Consider the following 22,348-nt stretch of genomic DNA (forward strand, 5'->3'; position numbering starts at 1 on the left):
TCTGTAAACAAGAATAAATTTAATTTCTTTTAAAGATTTAATGATATACAAAACATATATGGTATAGTATCTTTAAGTAATACACCTTTTCTCTCCACATCAACTTTAAACACTATTTAACAGCTTATCTCTGCGGCCTTGTCTGTATCTATGAGATACACTATTGAATACAAATAAGCTTTACACTGCTCCCTTCCAAATAAAAATTAAAATTAGTACCTAGGAAATGAAAAGAAAGAGAAAGCATAAAACTTGAGTCAAATGATAAGCTTTTCTTGTTGCTAAATATGCAAAAATATCTGGGCAATTAAGTTATATTTTATTGGCATAAAGTTGTATTGTGATCTCCCTATACTATATAAGGATAATCCAACAACTGATTTCTTAAATAAGTACCAGACATAGAATTCACATTGACACATTCCTATAGAATTTTAAATGTGAGAGTTCACATGACACTCTGATTTGATACACTAAGTCTGTAAATCTTTGGGGATGTATGCAACTGCAGGCTGTTACAACTGTAACCTTCCTCACAGGGAACACCCACTGAACAGTGAGTTAATCCTTATTTATCATGGCTTTCTTTTACTTAACATTGATAAATGTTAAAAAAAAAAAAACCCTTTTGCACAATTCCGTTTTGTTTAACAAAAACTGGCTGTGTCCATAAACAAAGGCTCTAAAGTTGATTCTTAGACTGTTTCCTGGAAAGTGGTCTTCGTGAGGCCCTGGATTGATCCTCTACGCTACAGGGAAAAGAGAGGGAGGGAGGGAAGACAAACGGTTTTAGTGCAGGCTTTGTAACATGCCTGTGAAGCAAAATTGTAAGGAATAGTTTTCCTGTGACCACAAACATCTAGTTGAGAGCTAACATCATTATCAGAGAGCACAAACCGAGGAAGACTTCAGCCACTTAACCGAAAAGCTGCATAATTTAGATTCTTTAGCTGAATGGCTGTAACCGAGCAGCCAATAAAATCTGAAGACACTTGACTTTGGTTAATGGTACTGCACCAAGTGACAGAGAATCACCACCCTCAACAGCAAAGCTTCAGGTCCTTCACAAGCCGAGAGCACTAACTTTCTGTCACTGTTAACATTTCCCAGCGGTCATCTGTAGCCTTGAGGCGCCTTTCAATGAGAACATTACCTCTGAACTATGTCTGGGGCCAGCAAGCTCATTTTGCACACATCTTCCTATACCATCAATTCCCCCCTGAAAGGAAAAACGTCAGTTACACTTTTGTGAAATGTGGGCAAAAATCAATGGTTCAGTACTATAACATCAGACGAACAGAATTTGTTGCTTCTGATTCTTTGGTGGAATTTCCAGCTTGAAGATTCAGATCTGATGACTCATCCTGAGGAAATATAATTTTATCAGGTGTGTAGTCATTCCTCTTCAGATCTATATTCACAACCCCAGCAGAGAAAAAGGGGGGAAAAAAGTCAGAAACTTACAAATGAATTTAGAACATTTTCTACATTAATTTTCCTCTAAATGTGTCAGATCTATTTCCTCAAATTACATACTTAATAGTCATACATCTCCATATAATTATTACATAAGGACCACAAATCTAAATCATGTAAATGTGATAACACAGCAACAAACTATGTAAGGTGTATACAATCTTGTGATCTTGGAAGTATTATGATACATTAATGAACACAGTATACAAGGCCCTGTTTTTGTAAAGCCTACGGAGTCACAGTCTTGTACCACAAGATGGAAAATCCCCATGCTCATGTACTGTTATGGTTTAAGATTGTGAAAATGGGTGGCTGGAGAGATGGCTCAGTGGTTAAGAGCACTGACTGCTCTTCCAGAGGTTCTGAGTTCAATTCCCAGCAACCACATGGTGGCTCACAACCATCTGTAATGGGATCTGATGCCCTCTTCTGGTGTGTCTGAAGACAGCTACAGTGTACTCCCATACATAAAATAAGTAAGTGAATTAAAAAAAAAAGATTGTGAAAATGGCTATTCCACTTAAAGCAATCTACAGATTCAATGTAATCCCATCAAAATTCCAACACAATTCTTGACAGAAATTGAAAAAGAATCTTAAATTTCACATGGAAAGAAATAATTAGCCAAAACTTTTTCTTGTTTTTTTTTTTTTTTTTTCCATGATCATTAAAAAAAAAAAAATTACCATCCAGATTTCAAGAGATACTACAGAGCTATTGTAAAGGGAACAGTGGTCTAGAGCTGAGGGTTCACACGTGTAAGTGCATGCTCCTATAGCCACCTGAAAGAGGCCAACAAAATACTGAAGGGAAGAGGGCACATTCAACAGATGTGCTTTACAAACTGGGTAGCTACATGTAGAAGAATGAAATTTGATATTTATGTCTCATCCATCACAAAACTCAGCTCCAAATTGACCAAGGAACACAGCATAAGAGCTGATGTGCTGAATCAGATAAAGGGTACAGTTGGGCTTAAATTCATTAGTACATGAAAGGACTATGAAAGGACTTTCTCAACAGGATCCTAGCCATGTAGACATTTAAGATCAACAATTAGTAAACAGACTTCATGAAACTAAAATGTTTTTGTACAGAAAAAAACAAAAAACAAAAAAACAAAAAAAAAACAAACCAAAAAAAAACACCATCGTTTGAGTGAAGAAAGTGGGAATTAGCTCTAACAGTTAAACATCTGACAGAGGAGTGAGGATCCTGAATGACAAAAACAAAACAAAACAAACAACAACAACAACAACAACAACAAAAACCCAAACCAAACCAAACCAAACCAAAAAAACTAAACATGAAGAGAACAGACAAACACATTGGGAAGGAGGGATAGAAGACTAAGAGCCCCAGAGGTAATGAACACATCCAGGAATATATGGGTAGCACAAATGGCCTTGATGGGTTTAAGAAAAAAGAAAGAGGACACACAGGTGAACTGGGAGGCTGACAGTGAATATGATCAAAAGTCACTGTGTAGAACTCTCAAAGAATTAATACACCCCCAGCCCCATTTTGAGAAAGAGAGTTTATGTGGTCTTGAATAACCTAGAATTCCCTATGTAATCCAGGCTGGCCTTAAAATTCAGATATACACAGACTCTGTTTCCTGAATGCTGGGTAAAGGCATGTTTAACTATGCCCACCAAAATGAACATTTTTAAGAAACAAAGAAAAAAAATTCTCAATTTAATCAAAGTGTAAAAATATAGTTAACAGCTTTAAAAAATATTTAAACTGACATTTAAAAAAAAATTTAAGTAGGGGTTGGGGATTTAGCTCAGTGGTAGAATGCTTGCCTAGCAAGCTCAAGGCCCTGGGTTCAGTCCCAGTTCCGAAAAAAAGAAAAGAAAAAAAAAATTAAGTAAAATTAAAATAATTTTCTCCCTCTAAGCCCTGTTTATTTTTCTAGGTGTGTGTTTTGTTTGCATTTATGTATGCTTGTCATGTGTGTCTAGTGCCCTCAGAGACCAGAAAAAGGAGCCAAATTCTCTGGAACTGGAGTTATGGAAGAAGAGTTCATGTGTACTTATGAATTCCAGATCAATTACCCAAACCTTTTGGTACCTCTGGCCTTATTATAGTAAGCACCATTTACAGCATATGGATTAAAATCCTATAAGCTAGGCACGATGGCAAATGTATAATAATAATAATAATAATAATAATAATAATAATAATAATAATAATAATAAATATTAAGGAGTGAAAATTTTTACCTGGAAGTTTAAGCTTTCGACAGCAAGAATTACAGTGATGTTTGGCTCTGAAGTTTTTTATTGCATCTTCTCCTAAATTGGCAGGGCCAAAAACCATGTCACAGGATCTGCAGAATTGGAAAGCAAAGAAGGGAGTTAAAGTTTAAAGACGTGGAAATGTGGAGTTTAAAAGAGCAAACCATGCCACAACAAAACAGTTAAATCTTACTACCTTTTCTCTTCAGCTTTTATCACAGATGGGTCAGTCAAGTTTTCTCCCACACCTATAAATGCACACATAAAAAAAACATGTGTTATGCAGGTAATATAAATGTGTATGTTCACATGATAAAAAGGTTTGAAGAGATTTTATAGCCATCATTCTTAATCACAATATTAATAGAACTGTACTAATCTCTCAATTAAGCCAATTTAGGAGCTCACTGACAGAAAAGAGAGCAGCAACAGGTCTGTCTATAGAAATTAAAACTGGAGTGAAGGTCTACCCATGCAGACATTCATCATGTACCTCCATGCCACACATTTACCCAATACCTCAGACTCAGTGACACAGCAGGCAATGTAGTGCAGTGCCTGCCTAGCATGTAAAAATCACATGTGAGGGGAGACCAGGTGGAGAGAATCTGGAACAAGCCCTTGCCTTAGCTTTTTACCACTAGGTGTGTTGGCTCACACTTTTAATCCCAGCACTCCTGAAGGAGGAGGAGGAGGATCTGTGAGTTTGAGTTTGTAGATTAGCCTGGTCTACTCAGTGAGTTCCACGTCAGCCAAGGATACAAGAATACACTGTGACTCTGTCTCAAAAACAAAAAACCAGGGCAGGGGAAAGGGTCTGAGCTTTTTCTCTTGGGAAAAGCAGCTGCCAAGCAAGAAGTCCAACTACTAAAATCCTAATATAGGAAACCCCATTTAGTCACGCAGATAGGTGGTAAACTGAGATCAAAGATATTTAATTTCAATTAAACTATCCAATGTCTTCAGCAATTCAAGCCCTCAGAAAGGACAACAGAGATGAGCTATCCCCATCACAGTCTATCTAAACTCTGGAAGCATGGGGTTAAAGAAATGCTCAGACTATAAGAGTACTTACTATCCCCATCACAGTCTATCTAAACTCTGGAAGCATGGGTTAAAGGAATGCTCAGACTGTAAGAGCACTCACTGCTCTTCCCAGTACCCACATGGAGGCTCACAACTGCCTGGACTCCAGGGGTTATTGTAAGAACTGCAGTTCCAGGGGATCTGCTGCCCTCTTCTGACCTCCTCAGGTTTCTGGAAGTCATGCGTTCAGCAGTTGCTGTTTTAAGCTACTAATTTATTTTTGGATAGTTTAGTGAAAGATAACATAAAACAAAAAACAAAGACACTCATTATGGCTTTGGTAAAAAATAATTTTATACCTATGAAATACTAAAAACTGGGACACCTAAAAATATTGAAATAGATTTCACATGAACATGTATCACCCCAACTATTAAGAAAGCCAGGCTAGGTGTGGTGACATGTCCCTTTAGTCACAGCACTCGGGAAACTCAGACATGAAGGTCACAAGGATCAGGCCAGCTTGGGATGAATAGTAAAACTGTATCTTAATAAAAGGAAAGACAACCAATCTCATTATTCAAAACCCCAATGACTATACTGTTATGACTGTAAATGACTCATTTTACACTTTCTGTCAGCCCAAGACTTTAAATTAGCAGATATCTATCTGTATATCATGTGTAATACATGATGAATAAATAGGTAAGAACCCACCACATAACTTCACCTCAGTAATTCAATTGGTAATAGATTTACCTTGTAAGTCAAGTACCAGTAACTCCCCTCTGGTGTACTCATAGGTCCAGTGGCTGAAGGCTAGCATGATCTCTTCCAGAGTGTTGGTTGGAATGATTTCATCACCATTATTATTGTTGTATTTCCTAAATTCCCCAGTCATGCATTCTTCTACAGCAAACCACTGCCCTGCTGAATGGCAGTATAGCAGGAAAACTTCCAGGAACCTTACAAAAAAGTCAGGTACCACCGGGGGTGTTAGTGAGACTCTAACTGATCAGCAGCACATACAATAAACACAACAGCAACAATGAGTGGCAATAAAGACTACTTAAATAATACTACGATCCCACCAAATGTAGACATTTACCTTGGAGAATATGGTATGGATTTGGGTTTCATCTGATTAAAGGCAAATGTGAGCTTCTGTGCTGCTCTCTGTTGTTGTATTTCCTACAGAGAAGGGGAGGCCTTGGTCAGTAAGAGTCCATTTGGTTAATTCACACTTCCACTCAGGTCACAGCTACAGTCACAGTTCACTGACACTTACTCTGAGACAGAGATGCAGAACTGTGTCTTCTTTATAAATGCTTGACCATGTGTTTATCACCTCTGGAAGAAACGACTTAATGATATAAAGGTGCCCTGATCTCAGGACATCGTGCTCTGACCAGGTACACAGCACTTTGACTGCTCTTCGTAAACCGCCTCCCATTTCCTCTTTACTTAAAAACTCAATTTTGGCACAGAGGCCTAGCTGAGACCAAGAAGACATGCTGTTATTCAGTATACTGGGAGAACTCTCCTCCAGACGATATACTGTGACAGGCTCACCTGCAACACAAACGAACAGTTTAAGATCAACTTATAACTAGGTTAATATTAAGTTAGAAATAAAAGATAACCCCAAAGTTTGCAATTTTACAAAAAGTGATAAGTGATAGAAATAAAAATACACTTCCTTGGAAGGGGAAGTGGCTAACTGGATAAAAATGCCTGTTGGGCAAACTTGAGGAGACCAGCACACGGGCAACTGTAACCCAGTGCTGTTTGGAGATCTGGGCTTTGCTAGTTGCCAGCCTAGTTCCAGGGACAGCAAGAAACAAGGCACTGAGTAACAAAGCAGGACAACTAACGTTTTCTGGTGTCTGTGTGCATACTCCATTACACCTCATGCATAGATTTATTTGAAATAATAAAAACATTTTACTATCACTGAACTTACATTTAAAGACAAGCATTTTTCAAACTGTAGCCTGTAAAGACAACCTGTGCAGGGAGTACAATCTACATAAGCAGGAGGGATGGGGGGAGAGGAGGAGGAACACCTCACTGCTCGACTATACTATTCCTCAGCAGCCATCCATCCACGATTTCTGGAGCAGGGTCTTTTTTTTTTTTTTTCTTTTTTCTTTTTTTGGAGCTGGGGACCGAACCCAGGGCCTTGCGCTTGCTACTACCACTGAGCTAAATCCCCAACCCCTGGAGCAGGGTCTTTAATTGGCCTGGAATCCACTTGGCAGGCCAGAATGACAGAAATGACAACACAGACAGGTGCATCTGGCTTCCTCACAGCGTTTTGGGAATGAACTCATTTTCTTACTGACTGGCCCATCCTCCTAGCTCTTGAGGTTAAATTCTTTTGGAAGCAAGTAAAATAGTTCCGAGGTAAATGTGCGACTGCTGCTTAGAGCCTCTGTTTTACACACCCATAATGTCAACTTTACAGGTCGTGAAACAGAACAAAGAGTGGTTTCTAATGCTCTCCCACATTTTAGCACACTCTGTTCTTCTCATAAGCTAAGAAGGTGCACAAAGCTGGTATTTCTTCACAGGAATCCTCCTCTTTCTGTCCTGACCCATGTTCCTTCTAAGTTAAGATTAGAGACCAGTGATCTAAGTTGTGATTTTGGGATTTACCTCGTGGAGGTACAGGAACGAAGGGAATACTCTGCGACAACCTCATCAGGTTATTTCTTTCCACAGCTGCATTGAAATGAGAGACAAATGATGAAAATTCTAATACTTCAAAGCTCAGTAAAGTTTGTTTTTAGTATCACTGACCTGAATAATAGTAATTTGTATCCAAAACAGGTTTAAATGGAGAAGCAAGACCTAAAATTGTAAATAAATCAGACTTTAAAAAGCACCCATGCAGTATAAATTTAAGCTCAGACATTTCTTGGCATAAACTGCACTTTCACACCTGCCACTTGAAAAGAAAAATTGTTCTGTTTCTTGCCCTTTGGGCTTTAGGTGTTCTAACGTGAGAAGTGAGCTGGGATGCAGGATACCCCAGATCGCCTTCTCCTTAGCTAATTTTATGTATTTATTTTGAGGATTTTACTTTTAATCTTAGGGAGAAGAGATGGGAGGACAATAGATATGTGAGGTACTAAGTTCTAGAATATAAATGAGAAGGAAATCTGCTCCCTCACACAGAATAAAGCCAACAGTTTTAACCCTAAAACTATAAAGAGACAGAGTATATATATATACAGACACCTCTCCACATACACGTGTGCACGTGCATCCTGAGGACCACAGTGGGGGATAACTAAGGCTGCCTGGTTAATAAGGGTAGAGGGGAGAGAAGTAGCAATCTGCAAGGCAGTGGATTTGTGGGGATCCCTTTACAAGAATATCTGCAGTGCTAAAGTACATGCTACATGTGAGAAACCCCAGGCAGTTTAGTATGAATGACTACATACAATTAGAATAGTTTGTGGAGCTATTTGAACATCACCCACTGACACAGTCCAGAATATCTAATTCTACGGGTCTGTGGCATCACAGATGACGCTACAGTGACCTGAATATGCAACCAAGATTGCAAATTAACGAGCAAGAGCATAAGCATACCTGAAGGAGGTGAAGCTACAGAAGCAGGCAATATCAAATTGTGAAGAGCCTAATATGTCATGCAAAGAAAGGACACTGCATTTTACTGAATGACAATGGGAAAAATGTAAAGCAGAGGAGTGGCAAGATCAAATCTCTTAGGAGGAATTATTTTGGTGGTAGAAGATAGACTAGTAGTAAATTACAGGAAGGAAGCCAGTATGGAATAACTACTCTGAAAACCTATCTGGCAGGCAGTAAATATCGAATATAAACATATGCATAAGCTATAACCCAGCAATTCCACCCCTAGGCATAAAACCATGAAAAGCAAATTTATGTTTACCAAACAAAATGAACAAGGATGCTCATAGCAACAGAAAGGATAATGATTACACACTGGAAGCTGCTGAAATGGTCATCAAATAGAATGGATAAATTCAATATATTCCAATAAGGAAATACTATGAAAAACCAGTAATGCACAAACTACACTGATACAGTAACAGTGATGACTCTCATAACAGTTACATCTGCATGACTCCATTTATGCTGTACCACAAACCCACATAAGGTAAGCCACTGTGTTATTTATGATGGAGGCCACAGCAGAGCCTAGCGTGTTAGCATTACTCTGGGTTTGGGTGCTGGTAAATGGGGAGTGGTAACAGAAAAGTGGTCATAATAATTTACAGGTGGGTCATGTGACTGTAAAATATCTGTATTAAAGATGAGGGAAGTCTTCCAACTTCCCTGGCTTTTTAAAACTTGAAGTCTAACATGTCTTACCTACAAAAATATGGTAAATGCTTTAATAATAACCTTTAATTTCCCTATTAAATCTACCACACGGACTCACCATTTAATGTTCCTCCTTCAGATGGCCTAAAGAAATATAAAAATAATATAAGCTGTGCAACAACCTTAGTTTTGACTATCATTTAGTGTGTGATTTATAAGGCTATAATAATTATTTAATGAAATGTAGTTAAAGGAATACAGATGTTCAAATCTGTGTGTTTGAACACTTGCCAGTCTCCTACTCCATATACAGACATTGTAATATATTTACATGTATCCATGTTACCAATCACTTGTACCTTCACTGTATGGCTACATAAATATCATTATTTTGGTGCTAAATTGATGGCAACTAGATCTTAATAATATAATATTTTTATTTCATAGCTTAGTTTTTGTAAAGACTCATTCCAGTACTGTGGCAATGTCAGGAAATTATTTTCTATGATTTCTTTTCAAATACAATGGAAGTATTCCAACAGACTGATTGGAAAAGGACGAGGCTTCATCATCTTGCAACATTCAATTTCCAGTATGTAACCCATTTATATATAACAAGTCTTGGTTCCAAATGGAAGTTCTATGAACCCTAAGGGCCCCTGTGCAAATGAGGTGGGTGTAATGAAAAAGGGAGTGGGATGTGTCTAGGATGAGCTCCAGATGGAGTCCTCCCAATACAAACTATGAGACTCATTTGAGACATCATGAACTAGATCCAAAAGGACTCTGGAAGTACAGAGCCACCATGGTCTGTTCCCAATTCCCAGAATCCAACTGGCCCCAAAGGTTCTCTTTACTTTCAGTATGGGAAAGATTTTCTTGTAAGGAGCGTTTTGATCTGGCATTATTCCCTTTTTGGATGCTGGTAAGCCACTCTTTTCTCTCTACTTGACTTAATCCCCAGCACCAAAAAAGGAAAAAGAAAATTAACTTGTATTCTGTGTTTATTTCCTAAGGCTTTGGTTATAATGTCTTATAAATGACATTATAAATGGAACACACTAACAGAGCTACCTATTTATGTCAACACCATTGTTTACTTTCCTCTATGTTCATACTTCTTCAGATTCACAAAGGGGAGACACTGAAACACATACTGCTTGAAACTGGGCATTCTTCCCCAGTAGTACTTATCAAGGACAATTACCCACTAATCTGTTTTTGTTTACTCTTCTGGTTCTGGATTTGTCAGATAACTTCAGTACCCAAGCTTTCTAATTTGTGTATTACTGCTCAAATCAAGGTATTATTCACAAGCAGTTTAATGTTGGGTTAGAATGATTGATAAATATATTAATAGTAACCATGTACAAACTAAAGACATCACACTGGTCTTTCTCCAAAGTTAGTGAAGAGAAAGCTGAAATAAGATAAATTTGTGTAACTATATAGGAAGATTATCATACAGTTCCTCCACTTTCTTGTCTGTAAAGATGAGTAATGCTAGAACAAATATCTTAAAAGGAGTATTAAAGAAGAAAGAGAAGAACAAAGACAGTATTCATTAAGTCTTCATGTCATTAAGAAAGACTTACATTTCTCTGTTTGTTGGTCTATCTCGTAACCAATCCTTTAGTCAAAAAACAAACAGAAAAACAAATTTAGATGAAGCGGTTCTATAGAATCAATATTAACTATTTAACATTTGTTTCTTAATATGAGAGCCTAATATGAAGTCCTTGTTTCATAGTCCCATGAAGGGGAATAAGCAAATTCAGGAATGTTATTCTCGACAATAGTTGTGTGTCTTTCTGAGCACCTATGTGGGTGTCTTCCTCTATCCCAGGCTTGGCTTTTATATGGGGGCTGGTGATCCAAACCCAGGTCCTGAGGCTTGGTTATAGCAAGCTCTTTACCTAACTGACTCATCTCCCCAGCCTCCAGATTTTCCAGTTCTTCAGATTCGTTTTTTTTTTTTTCCAGATTACATTATTAGTAATAATGTATCAGCATGTCTCTGACTTTAATAATTGGTGCTTCTTGCCAAAGAATACCAAAATATAAGCAGAAAAATTAAAATCACACCACCTAAATGCCAATAAAGCATTAAGACACTGTAGCCATTTCATACACCAATTCACGTGGGTTTTCTTTGGCAAACTTAGTACTCATGTTTCTAGACTTATTTAACTTCTCTAGACTGGGATCCATATTTTCTGAATTTAAATTTTCCTATAGTTCATCAATTTAGAAAATCAACTTGTTTACATTCTTCAAATTCTTGACACTCCTACAGCCAATCAGATGTACTTCCTTGGTCTTTTTTTTTCTTTTCTGTCAAGATGTACTTTTGTCTGTGTTGCACTCTGGCTTCACTCAGTAATTCTCTTTAGACTGCCTCTGTTCTTGGCAAAATATTACTGTGTGGCCAGGCTGATCTGAAATTTGCTATGTAGCAAGGCTGGCCTTAAACAGGCTCCCTCTTTTCTCTATCCCCAGGGACTAGGATTACAGACGTGTAGTCTACATCCACGGAATATTTGTATTATTTTTTTTTTGGTTGGTTTTGTAAGACAGGGTCTAACATGTTCTAGAACTTGCTTTGTATACTAGGCTGACCTTGAACTCCCAAAGATCCACCAGCCTCTGCTTTGTGAATGCTGGGATTAAAGAGGTCTCACCAAGCTTGGAATTTTTCTCATTTCTCTATATATTTTTCAAATTTATGAAATTTTTGAATAGTATTTTTTCCTTATCTAATGCTTTATTTTTAATCACTTTAAGCACAATTTATTATTTATAATCAGTCATCCCAGTTTTAATTACTAGATGTTGAATAAAGTCTCGGAAAAGGAAATAATCTTAATAAGACTTTAATGCAATATTGTACAATTCAAATTCAACAGACTCCTAAAGAGCAGAAAATGTCACTGTGAAATTCTACTAACAATTCTTTTTCCTAATGTTTTAAAAAACAACATGGGTTTTTGCTTTGCATTTTAAGACAAGGTCTCACTATCTAATCCAGGCTGGCCTCAAATTTTGAGATCTTCTGCTTCAACCTATGGATTACTGAGATTATAATTCTGGGACTGTAGATATGTGCCAAAGATGCAGTGTTTTAGTAAAACAACTGACCACATATAAGTCACTGTTCTATTGACCGTATTGTTTGAATGCTGATTTCTAGACACTTATCTGCCTTCACCTAAGCTTCTGTCTTGGTTGTCATCTGGGTTTTTAGAAAAGTTTATGGAAATCAAACATTACCACAGGTGTCTTGGAATGAATTAATACAATTAGCTTCAATTCAATAGGTCTTGCCTTTTTCTTCTGTGTAAAATTTCATGTGAGGAGGTGACTTTTCTCTAACTGCCACCATGCACTGTGGTCAGTTTTCTAAGAAAGAGCTTGATCTAACTGCCCACAAACTATTAACTGCCACTCTAGGCAGTCATTCCTAAGTGTGTGTACTTGTGAACATGCAATTTAATTGAAAGGTACGAACCGGCAACAAAGCTGCTCTGGAATCTACGTCCGGAGAGTCTTCTGTCGACGCTCTTCTACTACAGCTCTCTGTTACAAGAAATTAAACACAGTTGAACAACTAAAGTACTCACTAATAAAGCAAAGTGTTTCTAGGTAGAGTATAACCTTCCTAAGATTTCTTCTCTCTAGAAAGCTAAACCGAAGAGTTATAAGAGACCTATAAATCCTTCAAGCTGTAAAACTTATTCTAATCATTCAATTTATTGTGAAAATCCAGCAAGAAATAAAACATAATTTAAAAACAAGTCAATAGGATGCCCAGGTTGTCTCCATCTTAAAAATGACCCTTTTACCTCTGTCACTTGAGTAGCCCTGGCCATAGTTAATGACACTGTACAAGATTTGTTTAGGTTTTATTAACTTTAAGCTTGGAGATGTTCCATGAAAGGACATAGGATTATGATTAGGATTATTCCTTCTTCTCCTCCTCTTCCTTCAAATCATCACACCATCACCGTCATCTTGCACAGGTCCTACTTTGTATAGCCCTAGTTAGCCTGGAATCTGATGTATAGAACACTTACCTCCAGCTTACACAGACCCACCTGACTGCTATCTTATTATTATCATTAAAATTTTTAAATTAAGATTCTGTGGTTTGGGGCTGGAGAGATGGCTCAGAGGTCAAGAACACTGACTGCTCTTCCCGAGGTCCTGAGTTCAAATCCCAGCAACCACATGGTGGCTCACAACCATCTGTAATGAGATCTGATGCCCTCTTCTGCTGTATCTGAAGACAGTGAAAGTGTGCGCTTATATAGAATAAATAAATCTTAAAAAAAAAAAAAAAAGATTCTGTGGTTTGGAATTACATGACTGTAAGCCTCCATGTGGGTTCTGGGAATCAAACCTGGATCCTCTTAAGAGTAGCCCTTCATTGCTCAGCCATCTCTCCCTCCTAATCTTTTATTCTGATGATAATGACTGTCATATTGTCCATTCCACTCTTGACTTAAGATAATAATACCCTGTTGTCACAGTCTATTTTTTTAATCCAAGTAAAATGTAAAGTATTTTTGGCAACGTCAAGAAATTAGAAGTCTCAGGGTTGGGGATTTAGCTCAGTGGTAGAGTGCTTGCCTAGCAAGCGCAAGGCCCGGAGTTCAGTCCTCAGCTCCAAAAGAAAAAAAAAAAAGAAATTAAAAGTCTCAACTATACTTGTGACACTGCTGCAGTGGCAGGCAAGGGTGAAGGTAACTTATGTTATGTGTTCAATCCAGAAACAGTGGGAAACACAGTTCACTTTCCACTTAGTTAAAAAAAAACTAAGAGGCGGACACGGTGGGACACGCCTTTGATCTCAGTTTTGAGGAGAAAGAGGCAGGTAAATTGCTGGGAGTTTGAGGCTAGCATGGTCTAGATCTGTGATGTGTCCTGGGACAGCCAGGGCTACATTGAAGACCCTGGCTCACAAACAAGCAAGCAAACTAAGAGATGTGACCTAAAAGTGAAACAAGAGGATTGAGCAATATAAAATTGTGTTACTTTTAGGAATAAAACACACATTATCTAAAATACTATCTGACAGTCTCACCTTTTCCTTGATAATTACTTCTATATTTACTGGCCTTATTTCTAGGACTAGAATATAAAATACAAACAGATACTTTTCTGTCTTTTTTCTCATCTTAGTTCTCAATATACCATGATAAAATATGACTTGTTTTTACGTTTTTACAAATAACTTTTATTGTAACCCCATTCACACACTACTAAGTAAGATTTATTCATGAACAAATGGTTCAATTTTAACAAATGCCTTTTCTGCAGCTATTAAAATGACATGTTGAGGCTTGAATATGCTGCTATCATGCACTATAGTAAATTACATACTATTTATTACTAAGGTGCTTGGCAAATATAAACTTAAAGCTTCGTATGTTTGTTAACAGAATTCCTGATAAAGTCAAAACACTCACCTTGTTCTGAATGAAGAGAAGTAGGAGTCTTATGACATTCATTATATCCAGCAGCACACACATGTTTCAAAGTGTTTTCAGGAGTATCATTCTGTATAGATTGTACATGCACATAAATTTTAAAAGCAACTGAATTGAATATACTTTATTCTACTTTATCATTAAAAGGTATATAAAAGATCTGGTTACTACAGTGTGAAACTCACAAACTACTTGAAACTACTTACTCATCTGAATGAATTCTTTTTATATTAATGTAAATTCTCAAGATGTTTGGGGGAAATAGAGAGAAGTGGGGAAAACTGAAGCCATAACTATTATTAAAGGAGAAGTAGGTGCTAATGTGTCTTACTGTGTACTATTCAGCAGGAACTGCTTGTTAAGCTGTAACTTCTCTTTGAATCTGCTCTGATACAGTATTTCGATCCCTTTGAAAGGTTCCGTATTATTTCGTATTATTCACACATCTAAAAGGCCCACTGCCTTTCTGGCCTAATAATTACTTTGGTGAATGTGACAGCCCATGCCTGCAATCCAAATTCTTGGGAAGTAGAGGCAAGGCAGATAAGGACTCAGAAACTAGCCCAAGCTTAGACTACATGAGATTCTCAAAATTATCAAAAGATTTAAAAGTGGTGAGGAGCAACTATGAGCAAAGAACAGTCTCTGATTGGTCCACTAAACTTACATTGACTTCCTCCATCTAAAAGGTTATGTAAATGTAAACTGGTTCTGCCTCCTCCACACTCTAATGAGACAATACTGTATATTCAGGCACCTCTGAATGCACCATGACCATGTTTTATATATCATCCTGCTGTCTCTCTTTGAAGTGAGAAAATCATACATTTTCAAACTTTAAGGTAAACAGGAAAGAAACACAAAGCCATTGCTACCCAATTTGCTGATATTCATTCACCTATTAAATTCCTAATTTACAGCATCTTCTTACCAGATATTATGTTCATCATTTTAGTACAATGCTTTAATGAGAATACATGTTATTATAAACACAAATGTCATTATAACCATCAATATTAAATTGCATCTAAGCCTGCCTCTTACATGCAAGGCAGTATGTAACATGCCTGGTAGCATGAAACACTTAACCTTGGATCATATGAGGAGGGATGACTCAAGTTTTTCAGTTATTAGATCCTTGACTGTGTATTTAGAAAAAAATCCTGTTTCACTGTTTTACTATCATTTGATCATTCGGAAAACGTAAGTTTGAGGGACAGAATAGTTAAAGCACTTCGAGGCAGTCAGAATGCAGCTAGCTACATCACTGTTCTTAAGGTGATGAGGACTTATAGGCAATTTATGACAGCAATAGAAATAAAAACTGATTTTCAGGCAAGAAATACTTTTTTTTTTGACAATCATTCTATGTACTCATTAAACATTAGTAAGAATTTATTTAACAGTTCACATATGTACATTTTATATATAGCTTTTTAACTTCTAGATTCCAAGTTCTTTGAGAGCTAGGATCATATTCTAATGAACGTTGAGTTCCAGAAGAAAAGTTAAGCTCAGTAATTACTCCATAAAAAAGGAAACAGAGAAAAGCATTTTTAAAAAAGACAATGTCAAACAGTTTATTTCAGTTAACAGAAATGCAAGCTACTTGAAACTTTTTCGTATTTCTCCCCTTTCATGTTTCAAATATGTGGGGTAATTATACTGATGACAACCTCAGCTAACCTACTTTTTATTGAAAAAAGTTTTATTTTATTTAGGAGAAATGATCATAAAAGTAAAATTACATTTAATTGTGCTGTTATAAAGTTTCTACTTACAGATAACAGTTCTCTTATTTTGTTTGATGTTTCTTTAAACCTCTGTAAATCCATACTATCTCTGTGTCCTTAACAAGAGAAAAGGAAAAAAAAAGGTTGCAATGAAAACCTTTTCTTCCCTATTAAATGAAGCACAATTTTAGAAACAAATGTTTTATGTTGATCTTTCAAGTAATTTTCAGGCTCTGCAAATTTTTTTTTTTTTTTTAACACTCATACTGAAAATAGCCACCAGGAAGATATCCAACAGCAAACAACAAAGATCTCCTGTTGAGAACCCCACAAATGATGTATGTAAACCTTGGAATTTAAAGGATTTTTACTCTTAATGGTGAAATATAAATAGATTGAGCTGGTGTACACTGCAATCTCAGCACCTGTAAGGTGGAGGCGGGACCAAACCAGCCTAAAGGAACTTGGAAAATGTTCAATTCTCCAGATAAGCTAAGAATAAACCTAAGTATTTTAGGTACCCAGAGAGCATGCCAGGCTGGCCTAAATATGGATATACTACCCAACCTTATTAACATGTCTTCCGGCTAATCATTACAGTATCCACAACATGGTAAATGTGTAGGGTGGGAAAGCTAGAAAAACAGCTAAAGACAGGAGAAGGCAAAAGGTCACAGACAGCTTTTAGAACAGTATGAATACAAGTCCAGAAGAGCAGGCTATTCTAGAAACTCTATAGTCAAATACTTTAATATTCAGGAAACAATTAGTTACAACACTAAAATCACAGAACGTAGCTAGTCCTATGACACTTTCTCTCTTCAGTTTTTACTCTTCTTTATGTGGCATAAGGCCTGCATTTAAATATGCTAAGGTCTATATTACTATTTAACCCAAGACAACCTGCTCATTATGATAGACCATGCTTATGATAATGCCCTTACTGGGGAAGCTGAGGCAGGAGAATTCTAAGTTCAAGGACAACTTAGGCTATGTAGCAAGACCCTGTCTCCAAAAACCAACCAAACAACAACAACAACAACAACAACAACAAACCACAACAAAACAAAAACAAAAAAATCCAAATAAAACACTCTAAGCATAAAAATCAGTGTAGTTCCAACGCTTCTTCCTATCCTAACTAAGCTTTTCAGGGACTTGTCCAACCACCCTTTATACATTCTCCTTACACTCACAATTTATTTATTTCATTATAGTCTAGGTCTTCATAGTTCCCTGGCCAAATAATTTTCACGTTATTAATTTAGGATTACTGTAAAAAGAGCATATTTTGCCATTACTTAAGTGATCACAGTTATAAGACTTTCTTTTGCACCAATCTGCTCTGATGGTGGTATGACTGCTGTGGAGTAAACTGCTTTCTAATTGGATCTGAGGCCTGCTGTACAAAGGATAAATGCCTGAATTGTAAATCCATGTCTGAGAAGGTCACAGGACACAAGGTAGATCTTACCACTAAACTATTACTTTGGTAACTGATGATGTATCAAACTACCTTCTAGGTGACGGTTTATACTGACAGACCTGGGCTGTTCTCAACTATGGTAAGAGAAATGCATTATGCAGCAAGAAGGCGGCAGTGCATAGACACAGAATTGCTTAAGATACTGAGGATAAGTGACTGGGAGTGCAAACTCTTATATAAAAAGTGCGTCCTCTGTGCTGGTTCTGTAGTGTACAAGATTCTGATAAAAGTAGAAGAGGGAGTTGGAGATGTCTCAGTGGTTAAGAGTACTTGCTGGGGGGCTGGAGAGATGGCTCAGTGGTTAAGAGCACCCGACTGCTCTTCCAGAGGTCATGAGTTCAATTCCCAGCAACCACATGGTGGCTCACAACCATCTGTAATGGGATCCGATGCCCTCTTCTGGTGTGCCTGAAGACAGCGACAGTGTACTCACATAGATAAAATAAATAAAATCTTTAAAAAAAAAAAAAAGAGTACTTGCTGGAAAAGGATCCGGGTTCAGTTCCCAGCACCCACATCGTGGCTTACAACTACTCGTCCAAATCTCGACTTTCAGGGGACCTGATACCTTCATAGGTAGCAGACACACTCATGGTGCACAGAGATAAATGCAGGCAAAAACTCATACGCATAAAGAAAAATATTTAAAAAAGAATCATGCTTTCATCTTTACATCCATAATTGAGTAGACATAAATACAGACATATATTTAATTGGTAGGGTAATAAAATTAGGCAAGTTTATAGTTATTCATATGATCATAATGCATCACTGTTAGTGAATGAGTATGCAAGTCCTAACATAATTACTTGTAGTTCACCTTTCACTTTCAATACTGTCCTGTTGACACATTGGCCCTATTTATAATGGTGTCAGCTTTTAACCTCCCTTATAGACCCTACTTTCAGCCAGATCCCTCCAATAATTGACAAACCGAATTGAAGACATATTTAAATTCAAAAGACAGAGTCCAAATACTTTTACTATAATGAATGGCACCAAGCAGGTACCTAACAATATACTTATCATCCCAATTCAACTGATTGTTTAATATTTCTGATCCTGTCATATACTATATTTTTACAAGTTAGCCAATTATTTTTCTAAGGTGGTATTTCTGACATGAAAAGCAGTAAGAGTTTGCCAAACTTACCCACAAATGCTCCAAATTCTATGTTATCCCCTTCTGCAGCTTTATAGAAAATGGGTTCTGGATCTTTGGTTGTGGATTCCAAGTGGCTTTTGCAACTTGGCTGGGATGGGGTACTCACAGAAAATTTGGTTGGTGGGGAGGACATATGGGGTGAACTATTAGGTGAACTGCCTAATTTTTGATTTTTATTAAGTATTTTTAACATTTCTACCCCATGTCGTCTTTGTCGTAATTCTGGGGGAGAAACAGCACTTGGGAATAAGGCACCACAGGAGGAACCAGCCTCTGGAATGTTGAATTCTTTTCTCTGGGGTATCACAGGCAAATCTTGTCCAAACAGGTTATACTGGGGGTCTTTTTCATCTTTCATAAAAATATTACAAAGAAAAGGATTATTACTTTCCCGATCACCTTGAGGAAGAGAGGAACTCAGTGTATTTACAACACTAGGCTTCTTCCACATAGGCCTTACAGGAACATCATCAATAAGATTCTGAGCCAAGTGTTTGGAAATACTCAATTCTCGTGTAATCTCATTGTGCACTTTGCTAGCTTCTGAAGCTTTCTGGGCTGTAAGTGTTTTTAATGTATCTACTGTTAGGGCTGAAAGATCTTGCAGGTGACCAATTTGAGAATCTAAAGACTGTAACGATCTTTTTATGTAGTTGACACGATCTCCAACTTCTTTAATCTGAATGCTCATCTGCTCCACTCTGTAGGGGGATAAAAAGGGCATTTTACAGTTGTTAAAATTAATGTAGATGGGACAAAGAGACTGGTTCAGTGGAGAGCAGAGTTTGAGCTCAGGAATCCACATAGGTGCATAAGGAAAGAACATCTCTGCAAGGTTGTGTTCTAAGGTCTACACTTATGCCAAAGCAGACCAGCCCCCCCCCCCACATCATCCATACACAGGTGCAATAAGTTTTTGAAAATAAAATAGATTTTTTTTGTAGTCTAAATGGATGATAGTGGAGTAAGAGAAATTTTACTGTTTAAACAATGCACTGCCATAATAAAATATGGTTATGAATTTGTACAAATCACACCTTGTATTTCAGAAGGGTACAGTGCTAATGCTACCATAATTAAAACACGAAGGGTTTTGTTTTGGAGACAGGGTTTCTCTGGCTGTCCTGGAACTTGCTTTCTAGACCAGGAAGGCCTCATTTATGGAGTTCAAGAGCTCTGTCTAGCTCTGTCTCTGAACGATGGGATTAGAGGTGTGCACCAACACTACTACCTGGCTTAAAACACAAAGTTTAAAAGCAAATTTTGTTTCAAAAGCTATTTGAGTCTATTCACAAAATCTATATATATCTACAAAAGATCACCATAGTGTCATACACGAACACCATATGCTTTTAATATGAAGCAAAAACAATGTAAGGAATGAAAGCTTTAAAATAGTAATGACAGCTTTATTTTCTCTTCTTAAATAATTAAGAGCACCAACTCTTCTCTCCTTTGCAACTACAGTCAAAATACAAGAGTGCTAATTCTAAGTACCAGACTTTCAGAGGTGTATTTCCCTAATTAAGTGTGAAGCCTGAACTTGATCCACAGCACCACTAAGAATAAAGTAATGGGTTAGACAGTGGCTGAGTTGTTTAAGAGCTCTATCTACTGGGTAGGAAAACTGACCTGTTTTCTCAATGTATAAACATGAAACTTTTTTACTTGTTAAAATAAACTGAAGAGTAAACAAGTATCAACTAACAGGGTTCATTCTGACATTATTAAAGAGCATACAAACCTTTCAAAAGTGACACGGATTCTCTCTTCACTCCCAGAATTGAATTTGTCATCTTTCTCATCAAAATACATCTCAACACACTGTTCTTCAAAGTCATGAAGTTTCTTTTGATCTTCTTCTGTTAAGAAAAGTTCTAAGGAGAAGCCCAGAAAGAAATTAGAACACAAATCATAAAGGCTACCTCCACCAGATTTTCAGACTTCAGTGTTGTCTTTTATTTATCTATTTGGACAGGGCCCCTCTACACAGCTTATCATCCATCCATCCATCCATCCATCCACCCACCCATCCACCCACTCATCCATCTAATAGAAAGTGACTTTCTCCAAAGCCTGGCTGTCCTGGAGCTCACTATGTAGATCGAACTGGCCTGGAACTCATGGACACCCCTTTGCTTCTGCCTCCCAATCCTGGGACTAAAGGTTAGCACCACCATGCCCACCAAACTTTATATTTTTCTTTAATTCCCCTTTTCTTACTATACCCTTTCTATTTTTCTCAGCTCTCTTGTCACATATCAGAGAAAGAAAACCATGAAAAATTTAAGCACAACTGACATGGTGATTTACCCAAGTAGTATAAGGATGCACTAAATTTGTTTTTTGTTTTTAAAAAAAAAAAAAAAAACCCAGAATGTTAAGAATGCCTTGTACAACAGATAAAATGATATAGCTTATACCATTTAAACAACAGAAACAACAAAACCCATTAAATACCATTTCCCCAAAACAATAACCTTTAAGTACCATTCCCCAAAAGATGATAAATCTAAATTTATCTAATATTGTATTGCTTTGCTTTTGTTTGAATGAATAACAGTTTATTCTGGGGCCAAATATGGATTACCATGGCCCAGAAACAGAGATTTTAGATTACCCCAAATTCCATGTTCAAACATAAAAGCAGTTTCATGAAGATTTTATAGTACCAAAACCTTGAAAGTCATAAATCAAGGCATTTATAAACAACATATCAGTTATAAGGCCAGGATATGACGTAATGGCACTTAAACTTTTTGACTGGTAGAAAATTAGGGTGTTAAAAGTCAACACATTTTAAAACGTTTTATCTGTAGACAGGATGTTAAATCTGACACAGGGTGGGAAGTGGAGAGTGGCTCCAACAACAGCTTTAGCAGGTTAAATAGTCAAGTTAATCTACTTGACTATTCTTAGTCAAGATAAATAACCCAGAGCATTCCACACTGCACAGTCACTGACATTTTAATCACTCAAGTCAGCCTTTGCAGGCACGGCTCTTTCCTGGAATTCTCATTCACAGTAACCCTGTGGTTGATATATCACATTTTGTGCATGTAGGAAGGGGTCATATGTTACTATCAAATATTATAGTATAAATCCCCACAAACTAGGATGGGCTATTCATAGTATCTGATTTAGTTAAGAGGACCATCATACTTAAAATAATGAAGAGCCCCGCTCAGGGGAATAAAGTGCAAGTAGCAGATAAAGGAAGCAGGTGTGCTAATCAACCACACGTCTGGACATGTCTCAGCAAACTCTTTAAACAACTGGTACATTTTCTTTCCCTATCTAGTTATTTGTGCTCTGTGAAACACTGATGTTTAAAGCACTTGTAATAATCTACTAATTTTTAATCCTAGTCTTCCTCTGGCCAGTCTGATTTCATAGCTATCCTTTATGTG

The 22,348-nt window shown here is 37.1% G+C and overlaps 1 protein-coding gene across 3 annotated transcripts in view; it reads right to left on the minus strand.

Annotated features, from left to right (window-relative positions):
* Positions 1–22,348, minus strand: part of Trpm7 (transient receptor potential cation channel subfamily M member 7) — an 84,927-nt gene continuing 62,579 nt past the window's right edge. For 2 of the 3 annotated variants that reach the window (XM_032904142.1, XM_032904143.1), the window contains 15 exons: positions 20,683–20,815; positions 18,927–19,639; positions 16,336–16,403; positions 14,534–14,624; positions 12,574–12,641; positions 10,661–10,695; positions 9,184–9,209; positions 7,548–7,598; positions 7,404–7,469; positions 6,034–6,317; positions 5,854–5,936; positions 5,505–5,710; positions 3,916–3,967; positions 3,705–3,811; positions 1–1,411 (listed from right to left, as the gene is read on the minus strand). In XM_032904142.1, coding sequence (XP_032760033.1) covers positions 1,281–1,411; positions 3,705–3,811; positions 3,916–3,967; positions 5,505–5,710; positions 5,854–5,936; positions 6,034–6,317; positions 7,404–7,469; positions 7,548–7,598; positions 9,184–9,209; positions 10,661–10,695; positions 12,574–12,641; positions 14,534–14,624; positions 16,336–16,403; positions 18,927–19,639; positions 20,683–20,815 — 2,114 coding nt within the window. In that variant the 3' untranslated portion in view covers positions 1–1,280. Of the gene's footprint in view, positions 1,412–3,704; positions 3,812–3,915; positions 3,968–5,504; positions 5,711–5,853; positions 5,937–6,033; positions 6,318–7,403; positions 7,470–7,547; positions 7,599–8,345; positions 8,395–9,183; positions 9,210–10,660; positions 10,696–12,573; positions 12,642–14,533; positions 14,625–16,335; positions 16,404–18,926; positions 19,640–20,682; positions 20,816–22,348 lie in introns of all 3 variants that reach the window. The other variant, XR_004388031.1, reaches the window with a different exon arrangement.

Source organism: Rattus rattus, chromosome 5, assembly GCF_011064425.1.
Source record: "Rattus rattus isolate New Zealand chromosome 5, Rrattus_CSIRO_v1, whole genome shotgun sequence".
NCBI classification, from domain to species: Eukaryota; Metazoa; Chordata; class Mammalia; order Rodentia; family Muridae; genus Rattus; species Rattus rattus.